The sequence below is a fragment of the Sus scrofa genome, chromosome 4, assembly GCF_000003025.6.
Source record: "Sus scrofa isolate TJ Tabasco breed Duroc chromosome 4, Sscrofa11.1, whole genome shotgun sequence".
Lineage (NCBI taxonomy): Eukaryota > Metazoa > Chordata > Mammalia > Artiodactyla > Suidae > Sus > Sus scrofa.
In genome coordinates this window covers 2,344,801-2,371,570 of record NC_010446.5, presented here as the reverse complement: position 1 = coordinate 2,371,570, position 26,770 = coordinate 2,344,801, and the positions used below count along the sequence as shown (strand labels likewise).

At 67.1% G+C, this 26,770-nt stretch overlaps 1 protein-coding gene across 8 annotated transcripts in view; it reads left to right on the top strand.

Annotated features, from left to right (window-relative positions):
- The window catches only part of PTP4A3 (protein tyrosine phosphatase type IVA, member 3), a 31,647-nt gene extending 5,195 nt beyond the window's left edge, over window positions 1-26,452 (top strand). For 2 of the 8 annotated variants that reach the window (XM_021088815.1, XM_021088818.1), the window contains exons 2-6: window positions 19,873-20,739; window positions 22,442-22,534; window positions 23,735-23,865; window positions 24,359-24,433; window positions 25,735-26,452. In XM_021088815.1, coding sequence (XP_020944474.1) covers window positions 20,635-20,739; window positions 22,442-22,534; window positions 23,735-23,865; window positions 24,359-24,433; window positions 25,735-25,852 — 522 coding nt within the window. In that variant the 5' untranslated portion in view covers window positions 19,873-20,634 and the 3' untranslated portion in view covers window positions 25,853-26,452. Of the gene's footprint in view, window positions 1-6,879; window positions 7,201-7,788; window positions 8,018-15,691; window positions 15,885-17,131; window positions 17,354-17,709; window positions 17,788-19,872; window positions 20,740-22,441; window positions 23,866-24,358; window positions 24,434-25,734 lie in introns of those variants that run through there. The other 6 variants (XM_021088813.1, XM_021088817.1, XM_021088816.1 and 3 more) reach the window with 6 other exon arrangements.

Below are 26,770 nucleotides of genomic sequence, written 5' to 3'. Positions count from 1 at the left end.
TTTTTGGGCCATACCACAGCTTGTGGAAGTCCCTGGGCCAGGGATCGAACCTGCACCACAGCAGCGACCTGAGCCGCTGCAGGGACAATGCCGGATCCTTGACCTACTGAGCCACAAGGGAGCTCCTTTTCTTATTTCTCGAACAGGTCGGGGAGGACCTGCCTCCTCCTGGTGAGCGGGCTGGAGGTCCTGCTTCCGCCTCTGCTGTAACTCACCTGTCCCGGCCTCGTTCCGCCCTCTGTAAACGGAGGTGGGAGCCCCTTCTGTGGGCAGGTTAGGGGTGCAAAAGGGGGCCTCCCAAGGCGAGCCGAAGGGCTCTGCTGATGGGGAAGCAGCCCTTCCCCGCTCCCCCCCGCCCCCCCCCCCCGCTCCTCCGTGGCCTCGAGGCCTGGGCTGTTCCCACGGTGGCCAGGCAGCCGCAGGAAGCCATCTGGAGGCCTGTGTACCCCTCCCCCCAGCTTCCCTGGCAGGAAGTCACCGGAAGGGCCGTCCCAAGGGGCCCCCAGGACTGTGAGGACAGCCAGTGGCTGGGGGTCCCCGGGTGGAGCGTGGGGGGCAGGGAGCTCGGGGGACAGCCGGGCAGAGCCTTGCCAAGCATGTGGGCTGGAGTGTGGGCCGAGCCGATCGTCCACTGTGTCCACGCACCTTGTCAGCCAGCCTTGCCCCCCGAGGCCCCAGACGAGGCGCAGTGCGGCTGCAGCCCACGAAGTCTCGGTCTGCAGACCCGGACGAGGCCGCCGCAGCCGGAGCCCTGGGGGAGTGTGTGACCTTAGGGGAGGTGTGGGCTCCGGAAGTTGGAGGGGGAGACCCCAAGCCGCAGGGCAGGGGCCTGAGGAAGAGACTCTGAAGCCAGCTCAGGATCAAGGAGGAGGGGCCGGGGGAAGGCGGTGGGGGACGGGGCTGCGGGGCCGAAGAGGGCAGCCTCCGGGAGGGCGGGGCTGCGGCTGGGGGTGGCAGGAGGCGAGGTGGAGGTCGCAGTGGTCGTGCCCGCTTTCACTCTGCCCCTCCCGCCCCTCCCTCGGGACCTGGGCCAGACCCCCAGACCAGCCTGTGGGTCTGGACTCAGTTGGCACAGGATCCGGGCTGGGCTTCCGCCCCTCGGGACATGCCCAGCTGCCCTGGCATTTGCCGCAGCCCCATGCCCATTGCCTGACCCGAGTGTGGCTGGCCGGGCCTGGGGACCGTTCCCACGGACACTGCCAGCTGGGCCTGCCTGGCCCAGGAGGGACGCTGAGCCCTGGGGCCTCGAGGCTGTGGTCTTGGCTGCTCTGCGCCTGCCTGATGCACTCCGGTGTCAGACAGCTCCGCCTGGGCAGCCGTGGGGAGGCCACGGGGCGCCCACCTTGGTTTCCTCTGCTTCTCTCCCTGGTCCCCTCCCTCCCCTGCCCCGGGAGGCTCTGGCGCAGGGGCCTTATAGGCAAAGCCCTCCCAGAGAGTGTGCTGGGTACCCCGCCCCTACGCCGCCCCCCAGGAAGTGAGCGTGAGAACCAGGGCTTGGGGCGGATCCGGGATCCAGGAGCCCACTGCCAGGAGGCGTGTCTGCCGGCCTGTCCCGGCTCAGGAGGGTCGCTGACCATTGCCAAGCGCCTACCGTGCGCCAGGCTTGCTCTGTGACCCAGCCTCACCGCTGATCTGTTAGTGGAGGGTCAGCTACCTGCCCGAGCAGAGTGCGGCTGACCTCACCCACTGCCTGTAACGCGACACTGAGTCCCACGCAGCAGGGAGAAGGAAGGGTGCCTTCTTTAAGGGGCGTTGGCTGCGTACGTGACCAGGAGTGCAGGAGGCGGGGAGGCCCTGGCGCTCGTTGAAATGGGAGAAGCTTTAGGGGTGTTGGGGGAGCCGTGGGCCTGGAGCCGGGGAGGCTGGCCTTGGGACAGTGGTAGCCTCAGCCCCAGACTTCTTCCTGGGTGCACCGTGTTTTCTTGGTGGCAGCTGAGGGGCTGGGGCTCTCCACGGCCCTCCGCTTCTGTGAGGGCGTCCGGGTGGAAACTGGGTCAAAGATCAGAGCTCCTCAGTGTGTTGGGGGTGTGGTTGGGGCAGGGGCTCCTTGGCAGCCAAGGGTCCCTCTCCTTCTCTTGCTGTTGCTGGGCTTGTGGCCTGGGGGTGCCTGGGGGTCACCACCTGGTCACCATCACACAAGGACCTGAGCTGTTCTCCCTGAGAGCTCCCTTGGCCTGCAGCCCAGCCGCAGCCTCCAGTCGGTGCTCGATGGTTGTGAGCTGGTGTGCAGGCCTTCACGGAGGCGGGGTCTGGGCAGCACAGGGGAGCCAGGAGGGCCCCTAGGTAAGTGGCACCTGTAGGCAAAGTTCTTGTGGCAGCGCGGGACGAGGCAGGGACAGAGAGCTCCTGGCAGAGGGCACAGCAGGTGCAAAGGGCCAGAGGCTGGATCTCTGTGGCAGGTCTCAGCAGCAGCAGGAGGACAGATGAGGCTGGAACAGCCTGAGAAGAGAGTGGGTGCTGAGGACGTCATAGGCCTTGCTTCTGTGTGACCTGGGTGCCATTGGAGGGTTTCAGCCAAGGAGGACAGGATCGACTTGGTGTCACCATGCAGGGAGTAGGGGGCAGGGTGGGGGTGCCAGGGATGCCAGCGGGGGACTGGCTCCAGGCAGATGCTCCCCAGATTCCTGGCCACCCCAGGTGGCTCCAAGCACTTGGCCCCAGGTGTGACCATGCCACCACCCCAGTGGCTCTCTTGTCCCGAGCTGGGGGTTCTGGGGAGCTTCCATTTTCTCACCTTGCACTTGACTCTGACGAGCCTGGATGTGGGACTGCGGAGACCTGCCCATCTCCTCGCAGCGGTTCTGATCCATGTACCCAAAGCCCGCCTGCCATGGTGGGCAGCTCCCTGCCCTTTCCTGCCTCATGGCCTTTGCTCAGGATGTGCCCTCTGCTGGGGCAGCCACCCCCCTTCACCCAGTTGGCTCTCTTAAGGCCAAAGGGGGGTGGCATGTCCTTCTGTGTCCTACTGGGTGCTGTCCAGGACGCCACCTGGGCCAGCCCAGCTCTCCGGGGATGTCCTGCCTGCTTACGATTGAGTGGCTCCTGGAGGCGGGAAGTCACGCATGAACGTGCTGTTTGGTGGAGGAGGTGGCCTCGCCCGGGCGAGGGTGGCCTTGCCCTATGGATCACTGCCCGTCTCTGCTCCCGTCTCTGGTTTTAGCGCTCAGTCTGTGAGGCTGAAGGCACAGTCAGGGCCCTGCACACCCTCTGAGCCGGCGCTGCCTCCTGCCAGGCCCGTCGCAAGCGACTGTGGAGGTCTGAGACCCCTGGTCACTCTCTGCGGGGCGCCTGTGTTTTAAGTTCTTGCAAGGCTTTGGCACATCCCCCACCCTTGAAGCCAGCCCCGTCCCACCTGGGACCCTGGGGGGGCCCTTCCCACCTGGTCTGCTGGGCCTCTGTCCCTTCAGGCCTGTCAGCATCCTCGGCAGCCTGGTGCAGCCCTGATGGGCTGGGGAAGGGCTGCCAGGCACCTGCCACCCCGTGTCACCTGGACCCCCGTCCAGCATTTCTCCCTGGTATGTGCTGTTGCTCAGTCCCGGGGGTGAAAGGAATCCAGAATGACCCAAACGTCCATCGGCCGAAGAGCAGAGAGGCTAAATGCCATCTCCCCACCCCCGGGACTGTTACTCAGCCACGAGGGAAGGTGTCCTGAGCTGCGTCGAGGCATGCGCCACCCTTGGAAGTGTCACGCTGCGTGAGAGGAGCCGACACAAAGGGCCACCCGGCGGTGGTTCCGTGGGGGCCACGTGTCCAGAACAGGCAACTCGTAGCCATCAGGAGCAGATTCCTGGTTGCCGGGGCGGGGTGGGGGGAGGCGGGCCTCCGGCGTGGGGTCTCTTGGGAGGCGAGGCCGTGGTCTGGAGCTCGGGGGTGGTGACAATGAGACGACGCAGGGCACCCGCTGAAAAGCACTGGAGCGCGCACTTTAAAATGGTTGAAACGGTGACTGTGATGACCGGTGAATTTTATGTCAATTCAAAAAAACAAAGTCAACAGCTCCCCTGCGCCACGTGGCCTGGCTTGAGCGGGTCGCGGTTTGTCTGCAAAAGAGGATTAACTGGCCGTGGCCCGGGCTGGCGGCAGGCAGGGACTTCATTCGCTCTTCGAGAAGAAAGTGAGGCTAGCACTTGCTCGCTGCTTGGGACGCGGGGCTCAGCTGCGGGGGGGACAGGTAGGCCATGCCCCGCCCCGGGTGTTGTCCAGGGAAGGTAGGAGGTGGCTTAGGGGCAGGTCGACGACTGTGTGCAGAGGGTCCCTGCTCCCCTCTCTGTGACCCTGGCCCCCCACATACGTGGCCTGGCTTCTTTGTCGGGGGTGTGTCACTGGTCTCTCCGCCCTGGGGTGTTTCCATTGCTGTGGGTCCCCAGAGCCCGGGCGGCAGGGTGCACGGGGTGCAGGCATAGAGTCGTGGCTGGGGGTGTTGCTGGCAGCCCCATCTGAGCCGGGCACCTGGGCCGCCCCACCCCACTCTGCACCCCGGGCCCTGCCCTGTGCGGGGCTCACAGAGCGGCCGAGGGGCAGATAGAGCCAAGGCAGATAGAGCACACACTTGGTTGTCTCTGTCCTGTCCTTACTGTGGCCTTGCTGGACCTGCCAAGGAGGGGCTGCCGGGCTTGCACCACCTGGCTCTGGGCATTTGTGCCCGGCGTGGAGCAGGTGCTGCCCAGCGCCTCCTGGTCCCCGAGATGCTGACCGGCAGCCATCCTCCCGAGTTCTGACCAGGCTCTGCTGGAGAAGGCCTGGGAGCCTGGCCTGTGTGTGACACTGCCAGGTGGGGCCGAGTTCCTGGGCCCTGGGTGCCACCCTCAGGCCAGTGCCTCTGAGCCCTCCCCACAGCGTTCCCCTTGGGGGCCGTGCAGCCCAGGGAAAGCCAGGCTGTGGGGTGGTGGGAGCTGCCCGCCACCTGGCAGCGATGCACAGGGCCTCCCAAGGGCCCCTGGGCTGGAAGGTGCCTCAGCCCCTTGTAAAGGCCGGTAGGTTTCCCGTCCCTCCCGGGGATCCTCAGGTCCTTGGGTCACCCGCTCTGATGGCTCCCTGCTTCCTCTCTGGAGACAGGCACACAGTAAGGGAGGCGGTGCTGGCACCTGGGTGCTGATGCCTGGCTCTCCAGGGCGCGCTGTGCGGCCTCTGGCTGGGAAAGCAGCTCTCTTGGCCTTGGTGGGGCTGCCTGTTGGCGGGGCTGCCAAGCGGGCGGCAGGGGCAGTGGGGAGGGTGAGTGGCTGGGCACCTGGGGCGGGGCTCCCTGTGGTGGGGCCTTTCTGCTGCCTGCTCCTGCTGGGCCCCAGTTCTCAGGGCAGGGGATACCTGCATCCAGGAGCTAATCCTGCCACCCTCAGGTCACGTCCTGAGGCACAGCCAAGGTGGGGACACCGGGAGGGGCTCGGGGTGTCGGAGTGGCCGGCCCTGGGCGCTGCCCCCTCCCCTGTTATGATGGTCACACAGGGACCGCCAGCGTGGCCTGCCTGCCACTCCTTGTGGCTACGACCAGGGGTCTGCAGGGTCCCGTTTCACAGATGGGGCCTGGGCTCAGCGAGGCGAGCAGGAGGTGGGGGTCTGGCCACGAGGCTCTCAGACCCTCCCGCTGGGGAAGCAGGGGCGCCCGGCTGGCCTGGCGTTGCCGAGGCGGGTCTGTGATGTACCTTATTGCTAGGACCTGGCTTCAGAAACATTCTGGCATCGGCTGCCCCCCCTTCAGATCCCCGTGTCCGTAGAGAATTAAAGCTCAGAGACGTCCTTGGGGCAAGGCATCCCCTCGGTGTCCAAGAAACCCACGGGGAGAATCACCAACGTGAATGTGGGCTCCCCGGGATCCCAGGGTCCTGTCAGAGCCCTGTGGCTACCCAGCACGTGGACGCGTGCGAGGGACTCCGGCAAGGCTGCTCGGGAGGCAGCGTCTTGCTAGACCCAGGGGGACAGCCAGCGCAGCTCCATGAGGGGTGGCCTCCTAGTGAACCCACGTAACAGATGAGTAAACTGAGGCACAGAGAGGTTGAGGGATGTGCCCCACGTCACGCAGCTTGCAGTGTGGGAGCCAGAATGGGAACCAGGCCAGGCTCCCCATCTGGCCACATGCTTGGGGGGCAGGTGCTGTGGGCAGTAGCAGCTTGCAGGAGCGTGTGGGGCAGAAGCCTGGGTATGGGGTATGACAGGGAACTGTTACCTCCCTGCCCCTTTGTCCCCAGAGAGCCTGCCTGGCCTGGGGGTTTGAGTGGGGCTGCCTCATGCCTTCTCTGGGCCTCGTGTTCCCACTGGTCAGGTGGTCATCGGCGCCCGCAAAGTTACGGGGGCAGGTGGAGCCTCAGGCTGGAGGCTGCATGCTGCAGGAGGCAGTGCTGGCATTTCTGGGGGTGTGGGCTGGCAGGACATGGGGTTCTTGTGTGGGTACGGGGTGGGGGGGTGGTCCCCGCCATGGTCAAAGCCTCCTGCGGCTCTGCTCTGCTTAGGGTCGGGACTGCTGGAGAGCAGAGAGCAGGGCCCACGGCTGTTTCGGGGTAGATGTGGTTCTTTGTCCGGCCAAGGGCCCCGCACGGGCTTGGTGGACTGAGAAGGGGCCAGCGTGACCCTGACATGCTAGTAGCGCCAGGGGCATTTGGAAAGGGAGTCAGCTCGGGGAGGAAGGGCAGCAGCATGCGGCCCCCCTGCAGGCCCTCGGCGCCAGGTCGAGGCCGCATGTCCCGTGGCTGTGACCGGCCTTGACGGGCCTCGGTTGCCCCTCTTGCGCTGGCTCTTTGGGGGTGCCGGGGGGCCGCGTCTCCCTGCCAGGCCGGCCCAGAAATAGCCGTGACCTTCCGCACCCAGCTTGGCAGCGCCCAGGGAGGAGAGGCGTACGTGCGCCCGGCTGGGGCCCTGCAGGGCGGTGGGGCTGGTTATTTTGGACGTGGCCTCCCGAAGCCAGGTCAGAGCTCTTTCCCGTGGCTCCTGCCGGCCCCTCTGACGTGCGTCCACCTGGGCCTTGGCCAGCGGCCCTGGCGACCTCTGGGATCTCGCTCACCCTTCCTGCCCGCCTGACCCCCTGGTGCCCCTGCGCTCCGGGGCACCAGGGGAGGGGACCCTGGGGACAGAGGCAGGCGCCTGGACAGCTAGTGGAGGGCTGGGCCTCAGTGTCCCTTCAGGGGCTGTTTTAAGGGGGAAGGACATAGAAAGTGCCCCCCCCACCACCTGCAGCCGCCTGGGGCTGGCAGCTCGGCCGTGTGGCCTCAGGTAAGTCGCTGATGGCATGGCCTGGGCGTCAGTTTCCTCACCCATACGGTGGGGTGGCGGGCGCCTTCCAGCGCTGGGCTGAGGGTGGTTGTGGGGGGGCTGTGACTGTGCGGATGGGGCAGGAGTGCTCCGGCCTTCTCCCGTTTCGTAGGACTGGACACGGAGCCCAGGGGTGGGACAGCCATGGGGGGTAGGAGCCATGGTGAGCTGGGCAGTGGCCGAGTGTGGCCTGGGGGTGCTGGGGGGCCGCCTTTCCATCTCCTGAGGAGCACGCATCCCTCCTGCTCTGGGCCGGCCTCCGGGTGTGGTGCTGAGCAGAGGGGCCGCCACTCCAGGTGCTCCGAGGTCCAGTCACCCCTGGGACTCCAGTGTCCTTCCTGCAGGTCGGGCCGGCTCTGCGCCCCGTCTCCCCAGTGTGCAGTGTTTGAGGGCAGACCGTCCCCCCCGAGGGTGCTGGGGTGGGACCCGACCCTGCTGCCTGTTGGGGTGGGGGTGCCCGAGAGTGGGGAGGTGCTGGTGCCTGCTGACGGCCCGTCTTCTCTGCTCCGGCTCTCCTCCTCGACTCCCTCCCTGTCCTGCACTGTCCAGGAGTCCCAAGGAGTTAGCCGCAGCCGCTTCCCCCCCGAGAGGGGCTGGGGGCCGTGCCCAGCGTGATTCAGGACCCACTCTGCAAAGCGGGCATAGCTGGAACCTGCCTAACACGTGTGCACCCCGCCCCTGCCTTTCCGGCCACGTGACAGCTCCATGGCAGCTACGGGGTGCAGTTCCGTTTTCCCACCTCGCGAAGGGTGCTGATGTCTCAGAAGGGCCCAGAGAGGTGAGCAGGTGGGCCCAGGGCACACAGCAGCCAGGGGCGGGCTTTCTCAACTGCCACGGGCATCCCAGGGCAGGCCTTGTTCCCTTACCAGCTGGGGACCCCCTGTGGGGCCTCCAGCTGATCCTGGGGGCTGAGGACTTGGTGGGCAGCCTCCTCCTGGCCAGTGAGAGGTCCCGTTAGGCCACATGGACCCTCTGTGAAGGCCCTGGCACCCACCCCTGTTCTCTGAGGCCCCAGCCTGGGGGCCCGGTTTGAGCCCAGAATTCCCTCTGCTGTTGAGGTCCTGTGTATTTGCTCATGGAACAGGAGCGGTTGGGGCTCTGCCTGGGGAGGGCTTAGCTCTTGGGGAGGCCAGGATTGGGGGCCTCCTCTGGGCCTCCTGGGGGCCTCCACGTTCCTGGCAGGGGTTTGAGCGGCAGGGGCGGGGGGGGAATGGAGGGCCTCTCAGGGGCTGTTAGCTTCAAGTGGCTCCGTGAAGCTCCCTGCCCTGCTGGGACACCACGCCCATTCTGGGCACCGGCCTTTAGGGGCCTTGGAGACGTGGTGGTATGATGCCAGGGGTTGGTGCCAGCTCAGCGGGGCCCAGGAGGAATGGGCGGGACGTGGGCGCACGTCTAACCCTGAGGGCAGGGCAGGTTCCGAAGCTCTGCTCCTGTCTAGTCTGGGCCGCAAGTTCCCAACCCGAAACCCTATACCTTAGAGCGCCAGGCTCTGGGCTGGCAGCAGCCTCCAGCATCTCAGATTCGCAGCCCTCCGGGAGAGGGGAGGCTGGGAGTCAGCCCCGCTGCACGTGGGAGTGCAGATCCTGGGCCCTGAAGTGGGCGGTGAGGCCTGGGGCTCAGACAGGTGGACCCCCCCATCTCTGGGCAGAGGTCCCTGGAGGGTGGGGTGGGGGGGCTCGCCCGTCCCAGCCTGGGTGGAGGCCTCCCAGGTCAGACGCAGGCGGGGTGTGGGCCAGGGGGCGTGGGCTATGTGGAGGGTCGCTGCGGGCGGCGGTCCCCACCCCGCCGGGCACAGCATCTGGTCTGGAGATCCCTGTGTGTGGCACAGGTGAGTGTGTGCATCTCCGACACACGCTGACAGCGGCGCTCGGGCCGTGTCCACACGGAGACGGGGTGGGTGCTGAACGTCCCGCCTGAGCTGTCGTGGTGCTGTCTGTCCCCTTGCTGGGTCTCGCAGTCCCGTCCACCAGCACACGGTGCCCTCTGAGGTTTTTATCCTCCCGTGGCCCCGTCCTGGGGGGCCTAGGCTGGTCGGTGGTCCCTGGTGCCCCTGGGACTGGCTCAGAGGGAGGGGTGGGGAAGTGGAGGGGGGGCTGTGGCTGGAGCAGGGGAGGGTCCTGCCTGTGGTGGGGGAAGGGCAGCCAGAGGGAGGGCACAGCAGTGGGGACGAGGCCCTGTGGCAAGTGTGTGGGTCCCAGCAGAGAGGCAGGTGGCCTGCGTGGCCGAGAAGGGCTTAGAGGACTGGCTGAGGCACTGGGGGGCTGTGACGGGCTGAGCCTGGGTGGCGAGCCCTTGGGAAGGGCCTAGGCCTGGGGTGGCGGCCTGTGGGGACTCGTGGGACATGTGGATGGGGCCGGGGGTGGTGAGGTCATGAGGCAGCTCTCTGGGGGGCAGGGGTGGAGGCCCTTCCTCCAGCTGGGAACTGCCCCCATTGCTCACCTGGCTGAGGGTGGGGCATAGCATGGCCTTCTTGGTGGCCTCTCTCTGCCCTTGGGAGGTACAGTCGTGGGGGCTGGGTGAGCCTGAGATAGCCCCTCCCCCTCACTCCCTGGGCTCCACCCCTCCTGAGGTCCCAGGCCTGGGGCCGCATCTTGGCGGGGGAGGGACGGATGACCCTGACCCTGGGAAGCAGGAACAGCCCCTCCCCCTCTGGCGGGGGCTCCCACTTCCTCAGGGTTTTTGCAGGGCCCTGGATCCCAGGCCGGGGTGGGCTGGGCCGATTGGCCTGCAAGCTGACCTTCTCCCTGGCCTCATGGAGGAGACCCAATAGAGAAGCTGAGAGCTGAGCTCAGGGGGGGCTCTGAGCAAGAGCCTGAGAGGGACAGACCCTGAGGCCCCCTGAGCGGTCCGTGGAGGGCACGGGGGCTGCTCAAGTCGGGGGCAGGCAGCAGAGGGCGGGGCTGTTTCTGCAGGGGCGGCTGGGGGGTGCAGGGGGCTCCCCCTCCATCAAAGGAGCGGCCCTGGCACCTCTCCCAGCCCGCAGTGGGGAGACAAGCCAGAGACCCCCACCCTGCCAGCTGCAGGGTCTGTGGGGGGGGGGGGCTCTGATTTCCACCCCGCCACTCCCCGGTTAACTGTGTGCCTGCCCCCTCCTGCTCCTTCAGCTCTGGCTGCCAGCAGTTACAGGGCCCTGGGGACTGTCCATTCCCCTGCAGGCCCCAGAGCCCGGCCAGTTGGGGGGGGTTCTCCTGGCCTCTTCCTGGGCCCAGGGCACCGCGCGACCTCAGATTTGCGTCCCAGCCCCCTTCCTCGGCTGGCTGCTGGGCTGCCCTGGGAGCTATGCTGCCCCTGCCCGAGCCCCCGCCTCCTGGGCGGGCGGACCGGCAGGCGGTCTGGGCCGGAGGAAGGCCCGCCTGGGATAAAGCTGGGCTGGGGGTGCGGCCTCTGCCGGATTCTGGGACTCTGGACAGAGGGTGAGTGTCTGAGGCCTCCTGGCAGGCTCGGGGGTGGGTGAGGACCAGGACGCGGGCACCTAGGAGGCCGGGAGCCCCCGAGGGGGCGGGGCCCAGGGTCCCCAGGCCTTCCTGCTCCTGCGCTCAGTTCCCCTGCAGCCTCAGTGCTTTCCTCCGTCCAGTGGGTGAGGGGTCCCTTTCGTTCCAGAGCCCAAACTGGACCGTGTTGGCACGTACCCTCCCCTTCCCGGCTCTCTGCCAGTGCTGTGCACCGAGCCTGCGGGCCGCAGCACTCCTGCCTCAGTGGTGCGGGGGAGAGGGTGACCAGGACTGCTGGTCGCACGGACAGAGGTGGGATGGGATCACAGGGCACGGCAGGGACTCAGGGCCAGCGGTGGGGGGAGCCAAGTGCTCCTGAGCCCTCTGTGGCCGCGTCCCCTGTTGTTAAGTGAGGGTCAGGGCACAGGGACCGCGTAGTTGATCATCTGTTGTCATGTTGGGGACAGAAAGGAGACGGCTAGAGTCACTGCTTCAGGACAGCTGGGTGAGCAGCTGTCCCAGGTCATGTGGTCACAGGTGCGCTTGGAGGTCCTGAGAGGTTGGCATGGCCCTTAATGCCGTTTCGGGGTTTGAGCTGTACGGGGACCTGCTTGGTCTGTGTTTAGTCCCCTTGCATGAACCAGGGGGAGCTCAGGGGTGCGGGACCTCCGGCTAATACTCTCTGGCCCCGATCATCTCTAGGCTGTGTCAGGAAGGGGGCTCTCCCCAAGGGGTGGCTGCCAGGGCTGGCTGAGCCCGTCATCCGCTGCTGTCCACTGAGGGGTTGGAAGAAGTTTCTACAGCTTTCTAGCTGGTCACAATTGTGTGCAAAGGAGGAGGTGCTGGGCTCTGAGCTGGGGGCCTGCTGCACGGTGGCTGGTGCTTGCAGCTGGGCCACCTGGCGTCCCCTCCCGCTGCTCTGCGGGCCTCCTGCACATTGGCGCGCCGCAGGTCCTGGGCTGTGAATCCCGAATGTGCGCGATGCATTGGAGCAGCGAGAACCAGAAAACCAGGCTCCAGATGGCTCTGCTCCGCCTCCCCGGCCTCGTGCAGAAAGGGGCTCAGAGCCTGCGGCCTCAGATGGGGGCGTGGTGGGTGAGGGTGACGGAGCCAGCAGGCGTGATCCGGATCCTGGGCTGGCGAGCAGCCCTAGACGGGCTCACTGTTGGCCATGGGGCTCGCAGAGAGTCTGCTGCGTCCCCCTCGGGGGCCCTACCATTGGTGTGGGTCCTGAGTCTCTGCCCAAAGGCCACCTCCTCAGAGAGGCCTCGGTGTTTGCCCCCGCCCCCCCTCCTCCCATTGCCTGGTTATTGTGGGACCCCCCCCACGGACCCCCATCCCAGACTGAGGGTGGGGTCCTGGGGTCTTGCTCACCTCTGACCCCCAGCACCCACTATGGGGCCCTGAGCCAAGAGGATGCTGCGGGTAGAGGGGCAGGGGTCAGTGGACCAGGCTGAAGAGTCAGAACTCAGCTTCGCAGGCCACAGGGAGCCATAGATGGTGTGTGAGAGGCAGCTGGGTGGGTACCACCTTCCTGTCTCCAGCCTCAGGCCAGGCCTCGCTGTGGCACCGCTTACTGGGTGGGTGGGCCCCTTGATCCCAGTATCAAAACCATATTGAGCCTCCCTCTGAGGCCAGAACGCATGTCTCTCTCTCTCTTTTTTGGCTGCCCCGCGGCATATGGAGTTCCCGGGCCAGGGATCAGATCCAAGCCACAGTTGTGACCTAAGGCGCAGCTGGGTTAACGCCAGATCCTTGACCCACTGCGAGTGGCTGGGGATCGAACTTGAGTCCCAAGTGTGCTGCACAGCGGAAACTCCAAGAATACTCGATCTCTCACACGCTGGTGGGATGGGTGAGCCGGCTGGCTAGGGGGGCTTGGTCGAGAGAAGGGAGGGGTGGGGAGCTGGGGATCCCTGGGATTCCCCTCCCCTGAGGGGGTGGGGCGGGTGGGCATCCTTGAGGGCAGCCCTGTGTCCCCGATTTGGGGTCTCAGGTGGGGTCCCGGGGTGGAAGGGGCCTGGGGGAGGGGCCTGGGAGGCAGCACCCTGATGTGGGGACAGGGGTCGGAGGCACTACATTTGGCCTTGGAGGACGCCTAGGTGGCCGCGCTGAGACTGGAGAGGGGGGTGGCGTTCTGTGCTCTGTGGGGAGGGTCCTACGGGCAATGCCGACGGCCAGGCTGTGACTGCTCCGTGCCAGGCCCTGCCGGGCAGCTGCTGTTGTTTCCATTTTTGCTGATGAGGAAGCGGAGGTGCAGAGAGTAAGGATTTGAGAAGATGTTTGATCCGGAGCCTAGGGAGGTGGGCTGCAGGGGGCGCACAGGGCAGTCCCCGGGGAGGGCTCACAGTCAAGGGCCTGGAGGCCAGGTGGGAGTTCCGTGGGAGTGATGCTTCCCCAGCAGGAGCCAGGGCAGGGGCGGGTGGGCTGGTGGCAGGTGTGGCCCAGGTGGGACCTGGGTAGCTGGGGAACAGGTCACCCTGGGAAAATGCCACATTCTAACCATGCAGGTGACAGCTTGGAAAACCGAGGCACAGGATGGAGCAAAATCTCTGTGATGAACCCAGGGGCTTGGCTCCAGGGCGAGGTGACCCCTGACCCAGCAGTGCTGCCTGATGCGGGTACCTGCATCCTCTGGGCAGGACTGTAACCACCCGGCCACCCAGGCGGGTCTGGGACGTGTCTCCCCAGGGCAGGGTGGGGTGGGGCCGGCTTTTTGCCTGTTCTGGTGGCTTCTTCCCCTGTGTGCCCTGAACTTAGCGCAGCCCCGGCACTGGGAGATACTCAGGGAATGTCTTTAGAGTTGAAGGAGGGAAGGAGCGAATGCCAGCTCCCTGGTGCCCCTGGAGGGAGTCCTGGGAGGGGAGCAGGGGCCAACGGGGGGAGGACTCAGAGCCAGCACTGAGGCCCTGGGGAGGGGGCAGCGTGGGGGTGGGATGTCCGGTCAGTGATGGGCGGGGATTCGGGCAGAGGCCGGCGGCCCCAGGTGCAGGCCCCCATGCGCTGGACACCCGGAGGAGCTGCGGCCAGTGTGTCACCATGCGATGTCCCAGGCAGCCTGGCCAGTAGGAGCCATACCTTCCAAGCCACTGACCCCTGCCATCTGCGCCCCAGCTGTGAGCTCCAGGCAGGAAGGGCTGCACCCGGGGCTGTGGGTCAGGGGAGGGGCTGAGGGAGGCGGCTGTCTCAGGCCCTTGGGCGGGGAGACACCCTACCCCCTTGGCCGCAGGGGGCTCTTGGGGGCAGAGGGGCACGTGCGCGGGACTCAGGGGTCCTGCTTCCCTCTTAGATCTCAGTGTCCTCGTCTGAGCTGCCTCCTGGTGGCCACCGAGGCCCTTTCTGGTCATCGGTGCCTGCTGGCCCTTTGTCCCCTGGCCACCCCTGCAAGCAAGGCTTGCCATATTTCTTTCAGGTGGGATCCAGGGTTTGGAGAGCGAGGTGTCACAGCCAGTGTGGGGTTTGACCCCAGGCCTGAGAGCCCAAAGCCCGGTCCCGACCTGGCAGGCAGGCTCGGCCTTGCCTTCCTGTTGCTCCTCCGCTCAGCTCCTTTCCTGTCCTACAGGGGCCCGGCAGGGGAGGGGCCAGGCCCTGGCCAGGACTGTGGCAACGGCAGGCCTCAGTGGCAGTAATGGCGCCTGCCAGGTGGGCTCCGGGTGGCCACAGGGTCAGGAGACCCAAGGGTGGCTGGTCTGGCTCGCCTGGCTGCCTGCCTGTCTGCTCTGTGCCCACCACTGCTGACAGCCAGGCTGGAGCCCAGCAGCCTTGCCCGCACTCACACGGGTGCCCATTTGCCCAGGGAGGTGGCAGTTGCAGCTCCCTGTCCGCAGTAAAGCTGTAGCCTGCCCGGGCAGTGCTGGTGGCTGATGGTACATGAGGGCGGGCCACTTGGGTTGGCAAGTGGGTACCATGCCTCTCGGGGCACTATTAAAGCCAAGGTGTGGTGAGGGTGGCCCCATGCAGCGCCCGTGGGCAGGGACAGAGCTCTGGGGACGTGTTTGCAGTCCTTGCCTCCATCTGCAGCCCCCGGCGGGTGGAACAGGTGCCTTCCCCGGGTGGAAACGCAAGCCTGATCCCAACAGCTCTGCTTCCAGGTCACAGCCTGGGCGCCCCGTGACTGGCTCGGAGCTGGCACCACCAGAGAAGCTGGCTTTCCTTCCTGGCAGTGTCACCATTTATAGAGGAGGCCACTGGCCCCAGAGAGAGCAAGGGATGGCCCGGGCTGCACAGGGCGTCAGGGCAGCAGGTCAAGCCCTGAGGATGAGCTCATCTCCTCCAGGACGCCTTCCCCGACCCCCTGACCTCTGATTCTGCCCCCCACACCGCTGGCCGTGCCACTGACCTGCCCGCAAGTTTTCCTCCTGCTGCTTCCCATCCCAGCAGTGGGCACTCAGGAGGCACTGGAGGGAGGGTCATACTGGGGAAGCTGCCCGAAGGTGGCAGGTATTGCCAAGGAGCAGTGAGCTCCCCGTCACCAGAAGTATGCAAGCTGGCGTATAGGTGGCTTAGATGACCTTTGAGTTTCCTCTGGACTTCAAGAGCTAAGATCCCATGATGGGTTCTGGATGTTTCCCAGATCTGGATCGTTGCCCAGAACGTTGGGTAATTTCTCCTTCCACAACACGTGGAGAGCCCCCTGGTGCCAGGCCCAGTGCTGGAGGTGGGCGGGATCAGCCCCCGGCCCCCTCCTTCGGGGTCCGGACACACTGCTCTGATGGGCATGTGGCTGGGGGCGGGGGGTGGCAGGAGGAGAGGCAGCGGAGCTTGGTCAGCAGGGGGTGCTGGCTCTTTGGTGCTGCGCGTGCAGGGCAGGAAGGCTCTGGGAAGGTTTCCCCGGGGATCGGGTCTCCCCTCCCCGCCCCCCAGCCCGTGTGGACTTGGGCTCCCTCTGGGAGGATTCCAGGAACGGCTCCTGCCCTGATAAAAATAGACTTCTCCGAAGGGCTTGGGACGGTGCCAGTTGCGGCAGGTGCCCCCTAGGCCTGGCCAGAGCGGGTGCCCCAGGCAAGGGGGACGGGTGCTGGGGCTCAGATTTGTGGCCCGAGCGGCAGGGTGGCCCCGGGTCCCAGGTGCAGGATCGCAGAGCGTGATGGGAGAGGATGCACATCCCTCGACCCCTCTGAGCTGCTGTTTTGTTAATATGGTGACCTCTGTGTCACGTTCACGGACGGTGTCTGCACAGTGTCTGAGGGGACAGACCCTCAGGACGCTCTCAAGGTGAAGACCGGGGGTTGGGTACTGAGTGCCCAGAGCTGGCCTTCAGGAGGATGCTGCTGGAAGTGGGGACCTAAGAGCCCTGGAGCGGGAGTCCTGGCCGAGCCCATCCGGTTCTGGGTGGAGGAGCCCTTGCCTGGGGGCTCTGCCCCTGGCTTGGCTGGGGCCGCGCTTTCTGCCGCTTTTCCGCCTGCTCCCCAGTGGGGGTGGGAGTGTGGGTCCCAGGCATGGCTGACACCCCGGGATGTGTGGGGGGAGAGTCTGGGAGGGGGCTGTGTTCTGGGCTGGCCCTGGCCAGTTCCTCCCACCCCGCCCCTGTGGCGCTGACCGATGATTGCAGGGGCCAGGCGGGCTGTCTGGGAGCTGGACTCAGAGCTGGGTTCCCAGCGAGGCCAAGGCCTCTGGGGATCCTGTGTGCCGGGGTGACTACCCACCCTGCTCCACCCAGTTCCGGGGCCTGGGGGCTGCCAGGACAGGTACAGGGTTGACTGCAACGCCAGGCTGCACTCTTGGGGCTCGGAGTCTGGGGAGCACGTGTGTTCCTGACCTGGTGCTTCCAGGAGGTGAAGGTGAAGCCTGTTGGTGGGGGCAGGCCCGGCCCAGGGGTGGGGGTTCCCATCCCAGAGGCCTCAGGGGGAGGGGCCTGCCGGGGAGCTTTGGAGGATGAGCCATATGGAGCCGCCCCTGGGTGAATGCTGCCTTGCTGTGTGTCCCCATGCCTCCTCTGCTCACCTGCACACTGTGGGGGCGCCGGGGAAGACAGCAGTGGAGATTGAGCAAGGGCCAGGAGAGAGCATGGCTGGCAATGGCTGGCACCTAGTAGGTGCTCGGGCAGGGGAGGGGGCCACTGGCTTGCTGCTGGAGAGCCAGACCATGCTGGGGAGGTCACCTAGGAACCCCATCTGGGCCATAGGCCCTCGCCTTTCTATTTTCCGCGTGCGGAGCTTGCCCACCAGGCCTGGCCCTGGGCCGAGGTCCCCGCCAGGAGCCCGGCTCCAAGCTGAGCGCCTCGGGCCTGGTGCAGCCCCTCCCTCTGAGCTGCGGGAATCCTTCCTTGGAGATGCGGCCGTGGGGAGTCCCAGAGCGTTCTGGGGGGCGCGCACGGGTGAGGGGCGCCCCTGCACCGCGGGAGGAAGGCGGGCTGCGTGGGCAGCGCCCCCGCCCTTGCGTTTCCCCTTCCTCTGCAGCGCTTCCTCTCCGGGCCCGGCCCTCCGCCGCCCCTTTGTTTGCGGCGGGGCCGGCCCGTGGTTATATTTAGGAGGCAGGTGTGGGAGCCACAACTAGCCGGGTCGCTCGCTGGTCACCGGCCACGCCACCCACGTGACGCCCGGGCGCTATAAATAGCCCCTGGCAGACGGGCCGCGGAGCACCCGCGGGGAGGCCGGCGCGCTCGGCTCCGCGTACTGGGTCTCGGTCGCCGCGCCCGGCCGGCCCCGCGCGGATGGAGGCGGCGGCGGGACGCCTGCGCGCGGGTGAGCCGGGCGGGCGCTGGGCGCGGGCGGGGGGCGTGCCGGGAGCACCCCAGCCCCGCCCGGGGGAGGGAGCCGCACCCCTCGGAACCAGCGACCGCGGCCCGCACGCACCGCACGGTGGCCCCCGCACCGCGGGACAGGGTGCCCCCGCCCGCGGCGCCACCTGAGCCCGCCGGGCCCAGCCCTGCCTACGGTGCTCCCGCGGCCCCACCTTGGCTCCCCTGGGACCCGCTGAGCCCTAGTCCTCCAGCCTGTCCCCGGCATCCTATGGCGGCTAGGTCCAGGGAGGCTGGCACTCTCGGAAGCCCTCTGGAGTCCAAGGTGGCCAGCTCTTAACGAACGGGCTGTGCCACCAGGAATGAGTCTCCAGGACTTGAGGTTCAGGAACCCCGCGGGGGAGCAGTGTCCCCGCGCCTGGTCTGGTCAGGGCCCAGGCAAGTCCCCCCTCTCTGCCTGGCCTGTTTACTCCTCTGTGAACAAGGGCCAGAAAGGTCAGGAAAGGGGGGCTGTGCTGGACTCAGGAGAGGGCTCCGAGCCTGCGGGCTGGGCATGGTGGGGGGGGTTCCCAGCGCTGCCTTGTGGGCCAGTGGCAGGGAGTGGCCTGGGGGCTCCGCTCAGTGACCTCATCAAGGGGGTGTGGTCAGGACAGAGGGCCCCTGTCTGGGAGAGGTCAAGGCCAGAGTGAGCTGTGGGGCTGCCTGGGGCAGGAGGGGGCAGTCACTGCTTTGCTCCCACATGGGTGGAGGCCCCAGACACTGTGGAGACAAGTGCGCCGTGTGGCGAGACCTCAGCCCAGCCTGGCAGTGATCTTGGTCTAACCTTGGCCCAGACCCTGACCCCATGTGGCTCAGGCCCTGCTCCGTGCCCGTGGCCAGTCTGACCCCTGACCCCTGCCAACAGGTGACACTTGAGGCTCACTTGGGCAGTAGTGTGGGGTGTTTCTGGGCCCTCAGCCCTGAGGGCCGCCCAGGGATGCTGGCAGCAGAGCCAGGCCATCTGCCCTTGTCCAGGGGGTGTCCCCAGGTGCCCAGCGGCTGTGGGCGGTGAGGTGCGGGGTCAGCCCCTCAGGAGGAGCCTGTAGTCCTGTGGCCTCCTTGGGCCTCTCCCTCCGTTCTGTCTGGTAAACACGTGCGCACTCGGGAGCACCCCACAGCCCCAGGAGGGGCGGGTGTTTGTGTGCTGCTCTGGGCACCCGCGGCGGGCTCTTTCCTCGCCTGCACTCCCAGCCAAAGCTCGCTCTCTCTGGGATGGTGCGGGTGCCTGCCTGCTCCCTGTCTCCCCCCCAGCCCTGGGGGCCCTCTCGTCACCCTCCTGGACAAGGCAAGGGGCAGAGGGTGAGCTGTGGCACCTGCCCTGAGCCCGGAGCAGAGGTGAAACTCCCCCGCTCCGCCCTGCCCCGCCGACCCCACTCCCCCCTGCTGTCTGGGGTCCCAGTCGCGGGCCCTGCCTGCCTCTGGGCTGAGGCTTCAGGGGCCCAGGCTGCCTGGCGGGCAGCTGGGGGAGGGGGTGCTGGGCAGGGGCAGAGGTAAGAGGTGTTGGGTTGGGGGGTGCGCAGGTGGGATGCCGGCCCTGCCCAGGGTGCCAGAGGGACCCCGGGGGACAACTTATTTGGCCCCTCATTGTGCAGATGGGGAAACTGAGGCCAATGACGTGCCTAAGGTCTCCCAGCCAGTCCATGGGGTGGGGGTGGGGCTGGGTTTTCCTGCCGGGGCCCCTGGCCCTGGCCCTTCGGGGCCTGGAGAGGGAGAGACAGGCATGCAGGTGCTTGATGGCTGTCTCTGTGCCCAGCGACGTCCCTCTCTGAGGCTCTGTCACAGTGAGACCCCTCTCCTGGCCGCCTGCCTGGCCATCACCTTGCATGTACCTGGTGGCTGGCCCTGGCCCTTTGGCCCCTGTGGTCTGTCCCTGCTTCTCAGCGCCTGGAGGCAGAGCTGGCTTGTTTACCTCGGTGCCTGGCCAGCCCTGCGGGCGAGGAGTGGACCGTGGCCCAGGGGCTGAGGTTGACCGGAGCCACAGGTTTCCCCGGGGGCCGTGGGAGACGTTTAAGGCAGTTCATGGCTTTTTAAGGCAGTTCATGGCTGTGAATGGGGGCATCACACCCCATGGTGCTCCGGCACCTTGGCCCCCATGCCTGAGCCCCCTCCCAAAGGACTGGCCCGCTAATCTGGGCTTGGAAAATCCACAGAGGCCAGAATTCCGCAGAGGAGGGGTGACTGTCGGGGGGGGGTGCCGTGGAGGGGCCCGGCTGATGTTGGGGGTCAGCACAGTCTTTGGGGAGGTGTGGGTCCCTCCCTCCGTCCTTCTCTGCCCCGTCCTGGTGGCTGTCCTGTCGCTCAGGGCTCCGGGTCAGCCCTGGTGGGAGTGCTCCTTCCTCGAGCTCGCGGGCGGGGCGACCGAGGCCCAAGGAGGGTCCCTCAGCTCAGTGGCCCTCAGGGGCGCCGGGGAGAAGCACTGGCGTGACCGCGGGGCGGGGGCTCACCTGCCTTCGCTCTTCTTCATTTCCTCTCTTGTTCCCGCAGACGCCGCCTGCTGCTGACCAGCCTGGGGTTTATGGAGAGGGGCTGGAGGGCAGCTCTGGGTACCGCCGCGCCCAGCATCGCCGCCGCGCCCGCTGCTGAGGCCCCCGCGCCCCCGGCCCTCACCATTGCCCTCGCCCGCCCATGGCCCCCGCTGCCCGGCCCGGGGCCGGCTCCGCCGCCTGAGCCCCCTGCCCGCCTCCAGGACTCGCCGTGCCCCGATGGGGTAACGTGACGGCCGCCCCGCGCCATAGCCGCCGCCTGCCCGCCACCCCAGGGCCACCCCGTTGGTTCAGTTCAAGTTCCTTTTTCCTTTGCTCGCTGGGGGTTTGGGGCCTTTGAGCCAAGGCGGCCGGTGACCCGTCCACTGATGCAGAGAGGGTGTCCCCGGCGACAGCACAGTGCTGGCCACAGCCACGGCCGCGGCGGCCGCCGTCCCCTTGGCCTTTGGAAAGTTTCCTCGGCTGAGTTTTTTGGGTCGTCGTCATCTTCTCTCTTGCCCCCTTGTCATTACCCAGCTCTGGGAGGCGCGCGCTTGGACTCGCCCGTTTTCCTTCCTGGGGGCCGTTTCGTTCCTTTTGTTTCCTAAACATCCTCACCTCCCCGGCACCATCCCCCCCCCCAAGTATTTGCACAATATTTGTGCGGGGCGTGGGGGGCGGGTTTTTTAGAAAGCGTTTCCGCTCTCGGACAAGCACAGGGGTCCGCTGCTGCCTGGGCCCGGGGTGCCGGTGGGCCGGCCGCTCCCTCGGCCGGGGCGCAGCCATGGCGCGGATGAACCGGCCGGCGCCCGTGGAGGTGGAGTACAAGAACATGCGCTTCCTCATCACGCACAACCCCACCAACGCCACCCTCAGCACCTTCATTGAGGTGAGTGGCCCGCACGCCTGGCCGCACGGCCTCCCGAGGACCGCGCCGGGGAGCAGAACTGCCACCCTGGTTTACAGGGTCCCCGGGGGCACACGAGAGGCCTGGAGCTGGGGGTAGGGGGGCCACGGGGACCCTGCAGGCGGGCTGGCATGTGGACAGTGGGGCAGAGGCGGGCTCAGAGGGAGGAGAGTGGGGTGGCGGCCAGTCCTGGGCGGAGGCTGAGCAGGAAGGAGGAGGCAAGGGCCCCCCCGGGCGAGGAGAGGCTGCTTAAGGCGGGCGGGAAGAGGAGGCAGGAAGGCCTGCTCCAGGGCCAGCCCAGGCTGCAGGAAGCCCACGGGCTCTGGGGAGTCCTTGGGGGCTTCAGGGCACAGGGGTCTGTGTGAGGAGGGGCCTGGCCGGGGTCAGCGATGGCCACAGGAGAGTGACCACTGGACGCAGGTGTGCGTCGAGCCGGCCGTTCTCCGCGAGGCCCCCAGAGGAGCCAGGCCTCTGCAGCTCTCTTTGCTGTTTGCAGAGCCTGGGGCTGTGGGCAGGGCCGTTGGTGATCTCAGACCTCCAGCCATTCTCTCGGCAACGGGAGAGAAAGCCCCTCGAGCACTTGTCATGAGGAATCAGGGGCCTGGGCACAAGAGGACTTCAACAACTGTCCAGAGGGAGGGAGTGGGCCCCGGGCCTTCGGGGGACCTGGACCCTGCACGCAGCTGGCGACCCTGTAGAGGAGGGCTGTCCCCTGCATAGCTGGGACCTTAGAGGTGAGAGCAGGGCCTGGGAAAGACAGCACAGCACTCAGCCTGTGACTGGGGCCAGGGCTCAGAGTGTGACAGGGTCATGGTTCAGCGCTTGAACAGGGTCAGGGCTCAGCGTGTGACAGGGTCAGGGCTCATTCCTGGCTGGGTGGCAGCAACTCTGTTGCAGACACGGAGGGATCTGAGGTGCCCCTTGGGTCTCAGAGCCCTGAACACCCCCTCCATTCTCAGAATAGCTCTGTGCTGCCCTCACTGTCCGGCGTCCCTGTCGCATGATGAGCAGGGTCCAGCAGCTGATGCCTCACCCCTCCTAAAATAGCTGCGGGGGCAGGTGGGGTGGGAGCAGCCCTGCACGTGACCCTGTGGGGTGGCCCCCGCCACCCCCCCGCCCCCGGGTATAAATGCCCATGCCTGGCCGTGAGGCGCCTTGACCTCTTCCCTGGTACCTGGGGCTTCCCCGCTGCTGGGCAGCTGACCCCTGAGCAGGTGCCTGCTCTCCTCCCTGAGGCGCCCTCAGAGGCCTGCCCCGCCAAGCCTCTGAAGGCCCCGTGGGGTCTGGCTGCGCGCCTTGACTGGACCTGTCCCTGCAGCCCTGGCCGGGAGGGCTGTTCAGAGCAAGGACCGTGCGGGGGCCGCTACGTGGGCTGGTGGTGTTCTGTCCCTTCCTGGGAATTTAGGGTCCCGAGTACCAAGAGGCCGGGAGGTGACGGCCGTGAGGGCGGGGGACAGTGGGGGCTCCCTCCGTGCTGTCGGCTGGGCCCAGGGTCAGTTGTCCCAGAAGCATCAGGAAGGACTTTTCTACTCCCCACAAGTCCCTGAGCCCGAAAGTCTGTGAACCGCTGTGAGTCACGGGGCGTCAGCCTTTTGGTCTTGTCGGGGAGGCAGGGCCCTGTCGGCGGGCCCCCACCCCTGAGCCCCGCAGCCCCGGTGCAGCCCTGTCTCCTCCTCCCTGCCAGGATCTGAAGAAATACGGGGCCACCACGGTGGTGCGTGTCTGCGAGGTGACCTACGACAAGGCCCCGCTGGAGAAGGACGGCATCACTGTCGTGGTGAGGCTGCGGCCGTGGTGGCCTCGCTGCTGCCACAGGGGTGGGCGGCTGGGGGCCCTCGCTGCGAGGCAGGCACGTGGCCTCGCTACGTGCCACCTGCCACCCTCTCTGTGTTTGGGCACAGGCCCCATCTTGAGTGTCTGGGCTTTCCCAGGGGCCTCATCTCTGTCTCACTGCCTGGCATCTGGGGCCCCGTTGCCAGGCAGCAGGTGCCTCCGGGAGGGTGCCACCTGGCAGGGCCCTGGAGAGGCTCTGCCCAGGCCATGGGGAGGGACCCTTGGGGCTGTTTCCTTGGTCCCCGGTTGTGGGGACTGGCATGCAGGTGGCAGGTGGGACAGCTCTGCTGCCACATGTCTTGGATGGGCCACAGCAGCCAGAGCCCGGGCGCCAGCCCTGTGGGATGGACTCCGGCAGGCGACAGTCGTGAAGGTGGTGGAAGGGGCCAGAGCCTCGGGGTCAGACAGGCCTGCCTGAATCCTGCCTCTGCCCCTTGCCCGTGGTGTGGCCCCAGGCACCTCCCCTGCAGAGCCTGAGCGCCTGAGAGGCGCCCCAGTGAACTCATGTGAAGCAGGCGCGCAGGGAGCCGGGGCCTTTCCCGCCCCTCCCACCGCAGCAGGAAGGGGTCGGCTGGACATACAGCCACCAGGCAGACCAGGCTCCTCCAGGGGTTGCGAATCCGGAGGCTGGGGGCGGGTTTAGCCGACCCGGGGCCTGACCCTGGTGGCCCCCGCGGATTCCCCTGGCGCCGAGGGCGCCTCTTCCAGGCAGCCCCTCTGGCCTGCCTGCATCTGCCTCATGGCACTGAAGTAGCTCGTCCTCCTGGGGCCCGGCGGGCTCTGAGCAGCTGAGCTTGGGGCTGGGGACACAGGCCACGTTCAACTGCGTTCATGGACCAGACCCCTTGGGCCTGCTGACCCAGAACCTCTCAGGCTGGCTGAGGGTCAGCCTTTGACCCCAGAGGCACTGCGGCCTGACGGGAGGGCCTGGGGGCTCCCGGGCTCGCAGAAGAGCAGAGCCGGGTGTTCTGGGAAGGCTTCCTGGAGGCGAGAATGAGGAGGAGCCTGGCAGTGGGAGCTCTCCGGGGCCTGGGCTCCTGACATCCTCCAAGCTTCTCCGAGTGCTGGTGGGCGGGCCGGCCTGGGCCCCGCTCCTCGCCCCGCCTTTGGGCTGGGGGTCCTCACAGGCGGCCCCCTTCTGCAGGACTGGCCGTTTGACGATGGGGCGCCCCCGCCAGGGAAGGTGGTGGAGGACTGGCTGAGCCTGCTGAAGACCAAGTTCTGTGACGACCCGGGCAGCTGCGTGGCCGTGCACTGCGTGGCCGGCCTGGGACGGTGAGCGGGGGGGGCAGCCTCCCTCGAGCTTGGTACCTGTGGCCTGGCTCGCTCGCTCTCGGCTGTGTGCCGATCCCACATCACGCACGACCTCCGTCTGGGGGTTCCAAGACGTGGGCCGGGAGGAGGTCCTTCTCACGTCTGACCCGCTGCCTCCTGCTGCGGTCGTGACCTCGTCCCTGCCCCGAGCAGGAAGGAGCGCGCAGGCGCGAGAGCCGAGTCTTGGGCTCTGATCCCCAGACCTGAGCTCCCTGCTTCGCTCTCCCTCCTTCGACCCTCCCACCAATGCATTTACGCTCGAGGAGCCTGAGGCACAGAGAGGCTGCCTGGCCCACCTGAGGTCACACAGCAGGGAGAGGAGGGCACTGGGGGGGTCCGGGCAGCCCTTCAGGCCCTGAGGGTGCGGGGATCTGCTCTGAGTCTCATCAGGCGGCCTGTTGGGGGCAGGGGGTGGATGTGGAGGCTGGGCGACCAAGCCCTGCTGTCTCCCCAGGGCTCCGGTCCTCGTGGCGCTGGCCCTCATCGAGAGCGGGATGAAGTACGAGGACGCCATCCAGTTCATCCGACAGTGAGTGCCCGGTGCAGGGGGCCGGGTCGAGGGGGCTCTTTTCCTGCCCCCCCACCCCACAGGGGCCAGTGCCCGGCCAGCAGGCAGTCCTGACCCCCAGCCGCCACATGTCCCCTGAGGTGTCCCCCGGTCCCACCTCACGCATCCCCCAGGCCGAGTGGGCCCCACGGCCAGGCCCCCTGGTCCCCATGGGTGACCAGCCCCTGTATATGGCCTGCTCAGCAGTGCTGGGGGAGGTGGGTGAGGGGGGCCGGGTGCGGGCCTGGCTGGCCCCATTGCCAGCCGTGCTTCCCGCAGCCTGGGGGCATCAATCAGGGTGGGAAGGAGTCGAGGCAGGTGTTTCTTAAGCCTCCGGTGGTCCTCCTGTGGGGCCCCCTCCTTCACCTCCCAGAGGCCATCACACCAGGGTCTCAGAGTTGCCCTTCTGATGGCGTGGTCCCTGCCCCCCCCCATCCCCAGCCCCTCAGGGAGCCTTGCCGCCTCCCTCTCCATGGGGAGGGCCTCCTGCCTGCCGCTCCCCCAAGAGAACGGGGGACCTGGGCTACCCCCACCCCCACACAGCCCACAGTGAGTGTGCATGTGGCACACGCAGCTCTGCCTGGGAGTGTTCCTGCACTGCCCCCCCACGGCGGCTCCGTGGGCACAGCGTCTCCTTCTCCCAGCCAAGCGGCCAGCCCCGCGTGCACCTGCCGGGCACACACGCGGGCACAGATCACTTCTCCCTGTGAGCACAGGTCCGCGGGGTGCCCAGGGCAGAGCCGGGCCTTCCCCACGGCCCCTCCTCTCTCACACCCCGCCCCCGCCTGCCGTTCCCTGGCCCGTGACTCTGAGGCTGGGCCCAACCCCGGGTCCTGAGCCACACAGGCTTGTTTCTCTCCTGCTCACGTTTCGTTGGCCAGAGCAAGTCCATGGCCACACCTGAGGTCACTGGCTGGGGGGTCAGATGACCTCCACAAATGCCTTGGTGCTTGGCCCTGGGTGCCCCTATACCTGGACACCTGAGGCCCCCTCCCTGCTCGCTCCCAGAAAGCCTGTGGCCTCTGGGGTCACCCATAAGCCTTGGAGAGGGGGTCAGGGAGTCAGCCAGGAGCAGGCAATAGCCAGGTGAGCTGAAGGCCAGAGGGGTGATGGCAGGTGACGGGGGAAGGGGGATCTGGCCGTGGGAACAGCTCAGGCAGAGGCCCAGGGGTGGGAGGGGCTCTGCCGGCCACGAGGGCCCGTGCCCTGCACTGGACTCTGCGCCAGGGCAGGTGGCCGAGCTCGGGTCCCGCCTGACCCCCGCCCCGGTCCTGTCTGCCCAGGAAGCGGCGTGGAGCCATTAACAGCAAACAGCTCACCTACCTGGAAAAGTACCGGCCTAAGCAGAGACTGCGGTTCAAGGACCCGCACGCACACAAGACCAAGTGCTGCGTCATGTAGCTCAGGACCTCAGCGCCTGGCCGCCGGGTCCGAGGGCTCCCTGGCCGCGGTGCCTCCGGCTCGCCTTCTCTGCCGACACCTCAGCACGCCCGCCACCAGTGGTCCAGCTTCCGCCCCGCCGGCTCCTTCGTCTGACCCCTGCGTCCCTGTCCTCGCGTCTTGGTGCGTGTGCGTGCGTGTGCGTGTGCGTGTGTGTGTGTGTCTGCCACCGTCTGGTCCGTCCTTCCCTTTGTTTCCATGCCCTACACCTGTCTCTCCCTCTGTGCCCTGTGTCTGTCCCTGGGCCCTGTGTGTGACTCTCTGTCCCTGTGCCTTGTGTCTCTCTCTGGGTCCTGTGACTCTGTCCCTCTGAGGCTTTATTGCCCCTCAGTCCCCCCACTCCCTGTGTCCTTGGCTCTCCTGCCCATGAATGACCCCCGCCCCCTGGCAGCTCTCTTCTCTGGCCTGTTTGTTTGGGGGCAGACGGTGTATTTTTTAACCACTGGGCCCGGCCCCTCCTCTGCAGCCCCTCACCCTGACCTGTTCTTGGCACCTTAAGTTATTGGGTCTGGGGCGGTCAGGTGTTCCGGACACTCGAAGGCAATAAAACCGGACCCTGAGGCTGTGTGTGCTTGTGGAGTGGGGTGTGGGCCCGGCGGCCTTGGGGTGCATGCAGGGCAAAAGGGGCCCAGGAAGGCCGCTCTCCAGGGCCTGAGCCGCAGCCGCACCGGCCATTGGTGCCAGGGCGCCCCCTGGTGTCCAGGCCAGTGAGCGCAGGGACCCTGCTTGGAACAGAGCCAGGGCTGTGGCCTGACCTGAGCAGGCTTCGCCCACTGGTTGCTGTTTTGGGGGCTGGGGCCATAGCAAGCGAGGCCAGGTCACCAGCGTTGTCTCTGTGCAGGTGGGGTGGGCTTCGCGTGGTAAATCCTCTGGGCAGGG